This window comes from Saccostrea cucullata, unplaced genomic scaffold (genome assembly GCF_032062105.1).
Source record: "Saccostrea cucullata isolate Sc308-1 unplaced genomic scaffold, CSIRO_AGI_Scuc_v1 ctg49, whole genome shotgun sequence".
Taxonomy (NCBI): Eukaryota; Metazoa; Mollusca; class Bivalvia; order Ostreida; family Ostreidae; genus Saccostrea; species Saccostrea cuccullata.
The window spans coordinates 190,897-201,342 of record NW_026925976.1 but is presented as its reverse complement, the minus strand read 5'-3'; the positions used below and the strand labels follow the sequence as shown (position 1 = coordinate 201,342).

The following is a 10,446-nucleotide window of genomic DNA, read 5'->3' as shown; positions in this document are numbered from 1 at the left end:
CCATTAGCTACCATACTGGAGCATCAGTGTTTCACAAACACATCTTGTTTTAACAGCAAATAAGTGGCATCAAAAGTGCGAGTTATTTCTTCGACTTTTTAGTTTTCATCAAGGCTCCATAATTATTCAAAGTATCTATATCATGTCATTATAAAGACTAATGAGTACAAGCAACACTCAGGTTTTCATCAATTAATTAAATGTTTATTCAAAACAAGAGACAAAACTGAGGGCATAATTAATGTAAAAAAAAAAAACAACAAAAAAACAACAATAGTAAATTAGTTTTCAAAACATAGAAAAATAAACACAAATATTCTGGATTTAATTTACTTTATAAGTTATTCAAAAGTGTTTCTGCAATCCATTCTTATCAGCATAAAAACAACATTTTATTCATATACAGTAGTTCTCTTATGGATATAAAAATTACAATGTATTAAAGAATATATATGTTCAAAGTATCACAAGAACTTTCTGCTATCACAGTTGACGATTCCATCAGTGACGTGCCTACACATTAAGGATGGCCTCATGTTTTCCATCATACGATCCCTGACCAAATAGGTACAGTGTACGTGATTCCTCTCCCAGCTGTCCACAGAATTTATACACCCCCTCATACATCTCAGCATGCCTGTACAAACAAAGATTTATAGTAAGATATAAAAATTAAACACTTTCTGATACAGCCTATAGCATTCCTGTGATAGAGACTTACTTAGAAGTCCCTTTGGCTTAATTACATGCAAGTCCCAGGTATGCGTACAAGTCATATTACTACAAACACTCACCTAATATTTGGGACCTTTGATTAAACACAGTCAAATAATTTTTACTTGCATATAATTATTTTCAACCTAAGAAATTTATCTTCCTATGATTTTTAAGACTTAATGGATCATATTTACATCCCAATTTCTGCAAGCACTACCTGCTTCAATATTTATACAGTACATAACTGTAAACCAACTTTTATTTACGTGCAAGAAAAATCTGTGAGTTTTGTGACCCACATTCTCTAGTGAATATCAATCGCCATGGACAATTTCTTTTGCTTTGCATTCGTAAAGAATTTTTCCTCAGTCGAGAAAATTTATTGTCGTGGATTGATTTCAAACTGAAAAATTGTGAATAAAAGATGACATGATGGAGCTTGAATAATAGTTGGTTTACAGTACATGGAGATTCCTTGGGCTACACACACTAGACTTACTTGGCAGTGAAGTACAGCCTGAGGAGTGTTTTGCTGTCACACTTGACTTACTTGGCAGTGATGTTTTGCTGTCACACTTGACTTACTTTGCAGTGATGTTTTGCTGTCACACTTGACTTACTTGGCAGTGATGTTTTGCTGTAATACTTGACTTACTTGGCAGTGATGTTTTGCTGTCACACTTGACTTACTTGGCAGTGATGTTTTGCTGTCATACTTGACTTACTTGGCAGTGATGTTTTGCTGTCATACCTGACTTACTTGGCAGTGATGTTTTGCTGTCACACTTGACTTACTTGGCAGTGATGTTTTGCTGTCATACTTGACTTACTTGGCAGTGATGTTTTGCTGTCACACTTGACTTACTTGGCAGTGATATTTTGCTGTCATACTTGACTTACTTGGCAGTGATATTTTGCTGTCATACTTGACTTACTTGGCAGTGATATTTTGCTGTCACACTTGACTTACTTGGCAGTGATATTTTGCTGTCATACTTGACTTACTTGGCAGTGATGTTTTGCTGTCACACTTGACTTACTTGGCAGTGATGTTTTGCTGTCACACTTGACTTACTTGGCAGTGATGTTTTGCTGTCACACTTGACTTACTTGGCAGTGATGTTTTGCTGTCACACTTGACTTACTTGGCAGTGATGTTTTGCTGTCACACTTGACTTACTTGGCAGTGATGTTTTGCTGTCATACTTGACTTACTTGGCAGTGATGTTTTGCTGTCACACTTGACTTACTTGGCAGTGATATTTTGCTGTCATACTTGACTTACTTGGCAGTGATATTTTGCTGTCATACTTGACTTACTTGGCAGTGATATTTTGCTGTCATACTTGACTTACTTGGCAGTGATATTTTGCTGTCATACTTGACTTACTTGGCAGTGATGTTTTGCTGTCACACTTGACTTACTTGGCAGTGATGTTTTGCTGTCACACTTGACTTACTTGGCAGTGATGTTTTGCTGTCAAACTAAACTTACTTGGCAGTGATGTTTTGCTGTCACACTTGACTTACTTGGCAGTGATGTTTTGCTGTAATACTTGACTTACTTGGCAGTGATGTTTTGCTGTCACACTTGACTTACTTGGCAGTGATGTTTTGCTGTCAAACTAAACTTACTTGGCAGTGATGTTTTGCTGTCACACTTGACTTACTTGGCAGTGATGTTTTGCTGTCAAACTAAACTTACTTGGCAGTGATGTTTTGCTGTCACACTTGACTTACTTGGCAGTGATGTTTTGCTGTCAAACTTGACTTACTTGGCAGTGATGTTTTGCTGTCACACTTGACTTACTTGGCAATGATGTTTTGCTGTCATACTTGACTTACTTGGCAGTGATGTTTTGCTGTCGTACTTGACTTACTTGGCAGTGATGTTTTGCTGTCACACTTGACTTACTTGGCAGTGATGTTTTGCTGTCACACTTGACTTACTTGGCAGTGATGTTTTGCTGTCACACTTGACTTACTTGGCAGTGATGTTTTGCTGTCAAACTAAACTTACTTGGCAGTGATGTTTTGCTGTCACACTTGACTTACTTGGCAGTGATGTTTTGCTGTCAAACTAAACTTACTTGGCAGTGATGTTTTGCTGTCACACTTGACTTACTTGGCAGTGATGTTTTGCTGTCAAACTAAACTTACTTGGCAGTGATGTTTTGCTGTCACACTTGACTTACTTGGCAGTGATGTTTTGCTGTCAAACTAAACTTACTTGGCAGTGATGTTTTGCTGTCACACTTGACTTACTTGGCAGTGATGTTTTGCTGTCACACTTGACTTACTTGGCAGTGATGTTTTGCTGTCAAACTTGACTTACTTGGCAGTGATGTTTTGCTGTCACACTTGACTTACTTGGCAGTGATGTTTTGCTGTCATACTTGACTTACTTGGCAGTGATGTTTTGCTGTCACACTTGACTTACTTGGCAGTGATGTTTTGCTGTCACACTTGACTTACTTGGCAGTGATGTTTTGCTGTCATACTTGACTTACTTGGCAGTGATGTTTTGCTGTCATACTTGACTTACTTGGCAATGATGTTTTGCTGTCACACTTGACTTACTTGGCAGTGATGTTTTGCTGTCACACTTGACTTACTTGGCAGTGATGTTTTGCTTTGACTTACTTGGCAGTGATGTTTTGCTGTCAAACTAAACTTACTTGGCAGTGATGTTTTGCTGTCACACTTGACTTACTTGGCAGTGATGTTTTGCTGTCAAACTAAACTTACTTGGCAGTGATGTTTTGCTGTCACACTTGACTTACTTGGCAGTGATGTTTTGCTGTCAAACTAAACTTACTTGGCAGTGATGTTTTGCTGTCACACTTGACTTACTTGGCAGTGATGTTTTGCTGTCAAACTAAACTTACTTGGCAGTGATGTTTTGCTGTCACACTTGACTTACTTGGCAGTGATGTTTTGCTGTCAAACTAGACTTACTTGGCAGTGATGTTTTGCTGTCACACTTGACTTACTTGGCAGTGATGTTTTGCTGTCAAACTAGACTTACTTGGCAGTGAAGTACACCCTAAGCATTGTTTTGCAGTCACACTCGACTTACTTGGCAGTAATGTTTTGCTGTCAAACTAGACTTACTTGGCAGTGATGTTTTGCTGTCAAACTAGACTTACTTGGCAGTGATGTTTTGCTGTCAAACTAGACTTACTTGGCAGTGAAGTATACCCTAAGCATTGTTTTGCAGTGAAACTTGACTTACTTGGCAGTGAAGTACACCCTGAGCAGTGTTTTGCTGTCACTGATGTGGGTTATGTGGGCTTCTAATGTCCCAGAGCTTGGCTCCACACAAAATGTGTTCTGTGCACAAGTGTCTGAACAGTTGTCTACAAGGGGAAAAAAATCATTTAAGTTCAGAAACATGCTACTATAAAATTAATTAAAATAAATAATCTGTTTTTCAAGTTGAAGCAAACACTCTCAAAGAATGGTTTATAGCCATAGCAAATTCTACTCAGAATTTCATTGGTATAATTATTATTTTTGGGGGGGGGGTGGAGGGCTAGTCTTTAACATAATTATATTGCTCCATTACTGGTTCACAATTGGTTGGTCCTACAACAATTAATAAGGTGACTCTCCAGATTGATTGTGGAACTATTGATGGCACAGACAAATCTCTACATGATAAAATCAGTCCTAGTACCAGAAGTCAACAATTTGAACAAATATGATGCATAAAGTAAAAAGAAATGAAAACAGGCATAAACTTTACCTGTGAACTTAAGGTATATGGGAAGAATTTATGCCTGTATCTCTTTAATTTTCACTTAATAATAAAAAATTCCCTATTTCTGTGGTTCTAATACAGAGTAATAAAAACAAATTGAAAAACATTGTTTTTTACCATAGGACCAAAGCTATGATAATAAATGACATTAACCTTCATTTTAAAATGATATTATCTAAGGAAAAAAAACCTACCCATGAAGGATGTCCAATAGGAGTGGGAGGCTGTCTTGTTATAAATGAGGATCTGTCGCTCCCTTCTCTGTCCCACTAGACATGTACCAAAGTCCAGGGATTCTGTGGACAGTTCCATCTGAGGCAGGGATAAAGTGGCATAAAGAGGAATTCTCTACAAGTAGGAAAACAGGATTCTTTATCTGAAAAGCTGCCTAATGAATATGAATAGAAAACAACAAATAATTTAACAGTTTAAAGGTTAAATTCTTTAAGCTTTGGGTAACAGCTGCATTACAAAATATAAGAAAATGAGAAAGATCAAGCTTTGTAAAACTTTGTGCATTTCAATTTTTTGGGCAAATAAAATTAATGTCAACATCCCTTTGTTGCATGGAAGACTAAAGTTCTGAAACTGCATGGTTATCATCATGATCAGAAAAGGTGAACTATCAATCAAAATCAGTAAGGAATATACGGTAAATGAAAAATAACTTTTTAATACCTGTGTAGTGGAATTGTTAAATTCTATAATAAGGTTGTCCTGGATTTCTAGCTTCTTGCCCTCTGTGACATTGGTATCCGCCGTATCAGCCGTTGACACAGGTGACCCCTCACCTTGAGGGAGAAGGTCAAGGCTGGTCTGGAAGGCCACTTGTACCTGGAGAGAAAAGAACCAGAAACTTGCAATTTCTGTGTTTCTTTTATTTTCTTTTAAAGAATGGCCAAATGGCTATACATTAAGCTTTCAAGCTCAGGTGAGCTAAAATACTGGAAACAGAGAAATTTTCACCCTGTTTTATTTTCGCCCCTTTAACCCTGTTCATGGTTTGGCAAATTTAAAATGGGGCGATTTCAAAGAACACAGCAAAATTTCTTAAACAGAACTATGAATGGGTGAATTTAAAACAGGGCAAAATTGTTCCCAAGTGTAAAAGGCCGAAAATAACACGGTTGAAATTAATACTTTATACAGTACTAGTCTGAGACTTACAATAAGGTTATGATTAGGTCGTAGAGTCTGCATCTGAGTGGCTGTTGTTCTGTCAGACAATTCCTCATTGGTAGTGGGATCGACATCCACCATTAGGAATGGCTTCTTGGTCATCATCCTAAACACTAGAGGAGTCTCTGTGTTGTTGGACAGCATGGCAGTGCTGATTCTTAAACTCTCCCTGGATACCTGAACAAAGCAGATAAAAAACTTAATTACTTTAACAGGTAGAAAAATAATTTTAAGGACAAAAGTTTTATGAGTTGGTTCATATTAACAGAAAAAAGTAAAATTTGAAACCAACATCTGTGAGCTAAACATATAACTTACAAGACAAAAATTCATCTAACAACTGTTCAATAAAAACTGAGAAAAGTTAAACTTGAAACTAATATTTGAGGGTTAAAACTTTGTATAAGAGAAGTACATGTAATGCAAATATAATTACTGCATGTAGTTGAGGATAACAATGAAGTAAACTTACTTGGCCTTCATCCTGTAACAGATCACTCATGGCTGATCTGTATCTCATTCCCTCATCATCATGACACTCCATGGTCAATCTACAATTAATACAACAAAATTAAATCTTTCTAATTTACCTGATAAACAGTCAAAAAGAATACAAAATTAACACATGTAGCTGAGAACTGAAAAGTGGACTTACAGTGCTGGTTTGATGTGGGCTGTCATGTCTAGTTTTAATGGCTCCACATTGTAACCTTGACCTCTCTCCACTTTACCTTCAACTTTAGCTCCCTGTTAATTATAAAAAAAATGTAACTCCACATGAAAACTAAAGCCTCTTTTTCAAACTTCCTGCCAAAATAAGGGACATAAGACCATTTTTCAATTTGTTTTTTGTCTTCAAAAGTTACTATCTTTTGTAATAGTTTTGCAGGAAGTTAAAATCACAAACTTAATATAGTTATTAGTTTTCTGAAATGAAATGTATGGAGATAACAAACATTATTCAAGCTCAAAATTCCACTAAACAATGTAAATCAGGAGCAAAGCAAACAAGGACCTTTTGTTCTTCTATGCTCATGTATATTATTGTAAAATTGAAAAGCTTTATAAATATTGTATGGCTATTGAGATTTTACATAAGGGAGAGGACTATTTAAGTTTTTGCAACTTGTGTCCAATCCCTTCGACATATTGTCAATAAAACATGTTCAAAACAAAGCATCAGAGGTGGGATCAGGTACGATGAAGGAGTGAGCATCCCCTGCAGAATGATTACACCAGCCAAGGTATAATTACGTATCATATTACCTTGTCCAAACTCATGTAACCCAGGGCAAATCCATAACAATCCATGTCCTTGATTACCTCCTCTGTAGGGAAGGGTGTGAAGGCAAAGTTTACACTGGCAAAACCCCTGGCTGGGATCACCTAAAAGTAAAAGACATTTATGTAACAATCTTGACTTTATCAATTTCCATTAATTTTTTTTTAATTAGGGAATTAATTTATCAGAATAGAGAAAATGGTTGCAAAACAATTTTGATCATTTAATAATGAGAATAAATAGATTTTCTGAAGATCATATTTCCAATTAATTTTGCTGTAATAACAGGGTTTTTTTTGTAAAAATCTAGCTTTCATCTAATTTATGGGCAAGGAGAAAGTTGAATATGGTAACATACATTATTAAAGTCATATTATGTCAGAACTCAAATCATCAACACATCTCCATATATTCATATATATTACAATCAACAAGTGGCCTATGGGCCTCAAAGCTTACCTGACCCACTGTGTACAGTTTGAAAACAAAAGGTGAGTAAAACATGTAAGACCTGGGAGTACAGATGCTTACCAGTTGTTTAGCTTTAACACTGTACGGAGCCTGAGCAGGCACACCCTCGTGAGCCTGGTGAAACACAGAGATAATAGGAATCCTCTTGGCCATCAGCTCAGCCTCTGTGGGGATGGGCTGGGATGTTTTGGTACTGACTTGTGTACGGGTGGATCCGGCAGAGGTGGAAGGGGTGTTAGGTATGAAGTCAGAGGGCTGCCTCTTAACCGGTTTGGGCACTGAAAGGTTCAGTTTGATAAAGCTAGTCAGATATTATCATGCAATGATAGCAGAACTTTATGTAACAATTAAAAAGACAAAATACCAAAAAATAAAAATAGGACATAAGGACACAATTACAATGTATAATGCAGACCCCACAAAAAATTTCACACAGTGACAACATTTAGCATGCATGCAGGCACCCATCATGCAATGACAATGCAGGCTGGTGGATATGTTAGTTAATTTCTTGGAACATCTCTTCCAAGGGTGCCTCATTGATCCTTTTTATTGCAAAATCAATAAAATAAAAACAAATCACTTCCCTCATCATTTTTTGAGTTTTGTACAATGTAAAAAGCTACTTCATCATGTTTTGGGGGCAATAATCATATTTCTTGAAAAAAGGCCTAAGAACCAAGTAATTAACTTTGCATGGCCTTAGTTTGGTACATTTTGTGAAGGAATATTAAACTCACAAAAAAAGACTCATCCAGTTTATAGAATTTGTAATACTAATTTAATGATACCTTTATCTGCAAGGCTCTATCACATAAATATTCTCATGCTGTTCATTATTATCTGAGTTTTTTTATCATAATTTTTTATTTGCTCTTTATTATTGCTTTTTGATTTCTTTTGGGAAGAATTAATACTCTTAAGGAACAAAGTTTAAATTACAGAAATAATTCTTCAAAAATCAAATTGTAAAATGAGGTATATCATACATGTAGAATTAATCATTGTTTGGGTCTTTTTCAAAGAACAAGCTCTTATCAAAGAAGTTGACCCTTCAGGGTTCTTTTTTGATGACCAAAACAATGCAATAGTTCATAACAGTGTGCACAAAATTGGAAGGTTTCAATCTTATCCAATTTTTCACAATTGCTCCAGTCTTACTGCAAAATTTAACAATTTTGGCCCTATACAATTTTATGCAATAAATCTTGATAGTACATAAATTTGCATGCAATACTAATGATAAATTTCCTGTGAATGCATACATGATACATATACACAAGTACAACAAAGTGCAGAGTAAGGAAGAGTATGTCTGATTACAGGTATGATAATTAGTACAATGTACATAATTAATTAGTAGGATTGAGTCGTCAGTGTAGATTTCACACAGACTTACCAACAACTTCTTCACCTGAGTACAAAAGTTATACACAGAACATTAACATCCCGCACCATATTGCAATATACATAACAAATAGGTGGAAACTTACACATGGAGGTTATATATACCGGTATTCATGCTAACTACACAAGATAGGATTTTTCTGCATGTTGAATGTGGAACAGCTAAGGAAAAATAATCTTCATGCTGCATCCAATTGCTTTCACATAACATGCAAAAACTTCCATGTTTTGAGGAAATAACAAAAGCAAAGCAGAACTGTTCAGATCTATTGATTAATGTTAACTTCTTTTCACCTCTGTATTAAATATACCAAAGAATTTTTAATAACCAAAGAAATTGAATTAAATGCTTTCATTCTGTTTATCCCTGGCCACTAAATTGATGTTAACATTAAGAAATTAATTTGGTTAAGAATTTTGCATATTTATGACTAGGATCTAAATTTGAATAAAAAAAATTTAGTTGATATGTATAAATGAACCTATATAGCTAGTACATGTATATGATTATAGGATTTTCTGATTTTTGACATAGTGGGATTACATCTTTATAGCATTTATTTTACAATTGTAAGTAAATAAATATGTAAATTTCAAAATGAATTAAGGCAAAAAAAATATCACTTCATTTATCTCCCAAAGCATATGTTAATTATTGCCCCTGACCCTATATCAAATAAACTTCCACATAGAAAAGGTTTGCCTATTACCCTTTTTAAAAGTTGCTAAATCAATAAAATATAATAATTACATCATTTTGCATACAATGTCATATATTTTTTAAGGTTTTGTACAATGTAAAAAGCTCCTACCTTCATGTTTTTCCTTGGTTGTCCAGTTTTGGAAAAGAAAAAAAAATCCAGAGTTTTCTTGTCCTCTTTCTCTACATTGAAAACACTCCAGTCTACCCTCAGATCTGAGTACAAAAGAAAAAAAAAACATCAGTAATTAACTTTGCATTTCACTTATAGTTTAAGCAATATCACTTCATTAATTAATCTCCCAAAGCATATGTGAAAAAGTTCCCCTGAAACAGCCCAGTATATCAAATCATAGAAGTTATTTCAAAACACCCGTGAAATATGAAATTTTAAGTGCGACAGATTATGAAAATATTTGGATCTTGAGTCAGGAGATTTTGGCACATTTGCTGAATATAGCAATGATTGCTCTACTCTATTTTTGACTCATGTTAAAGCATTTGCATTGTTTTCTGTACATCTTTTTGCTCTTATACCAAGTCATCAGTAATAAAAACAAATAAATTTCACTGAATATTCTAATATACATTTATTGCATGATAGTGAGGGAAATATGAAGACCTATTCCTACCATATTTCCCAGGGCGGAATATGATATTTCCTTGCCTCTGTTGTCAATGAGTTTTTATTATACCGAAACAAGCAAAACCTTTGAAATAAACATAAACTTTCAAATTCGGCACCGCTCTCAAATTTACCTTCATTTTTAACAAAACATTACTAAAACTCTTTGGTCAACATATTATCATCAATTTTATGACTGAACCAGGTTATTGTGACCCTCAGATCTGTGTACAAACAAACGAAAAAAACATCAGTACTGACACATGCTACGGCCAAAACAAATTTTACGGCCTTCAAGCAAT

At 35.1% G+C, this 10,446-nt stretch overlaps 1 protein-coding gene across 1 annotated transcript in view; it reads right to left on the bottom strand.

Moving 5' to 3' along the window:
* Positions 1–382: 382 nt before the first annotated feature.
* The window catches only part of LOC134270231 (deleted in lung and esophageal cancer protein 1-like), a 26,276-nt gene continuing 16,212 nt past the window's right edge, over positions 383–10,446 (bottom strand). Inside the window, 11 exon segments of the mRNA XM_062752425.1 lie at positions 383–637; positions 3,953–4,076; positions 4,675–4,828; positions 5,159–5,314; positions 5,648–5,836; positions 6,132–6,210; positions 6,315–6,406; positions 6,926–7,045; positions 7,473–7,697; positions 9,595–9,670; positions 9,672–9,735. Coding sequence (XP_062608409.1) covers positions 514–637; positions 3,953–4,076; positions 4,675–4,828; positions 5,159–5,314; positions 5,648–5,836; positions 6,132–6,210; positions 6,315–6,406; positions 6,926–7,045; positions 7,473–7,697; positions 9,595–9,670; positions 9,672–9,735 — 1,403 coding nt within the window. The 3' untranslated portion in view covers positions 383–513.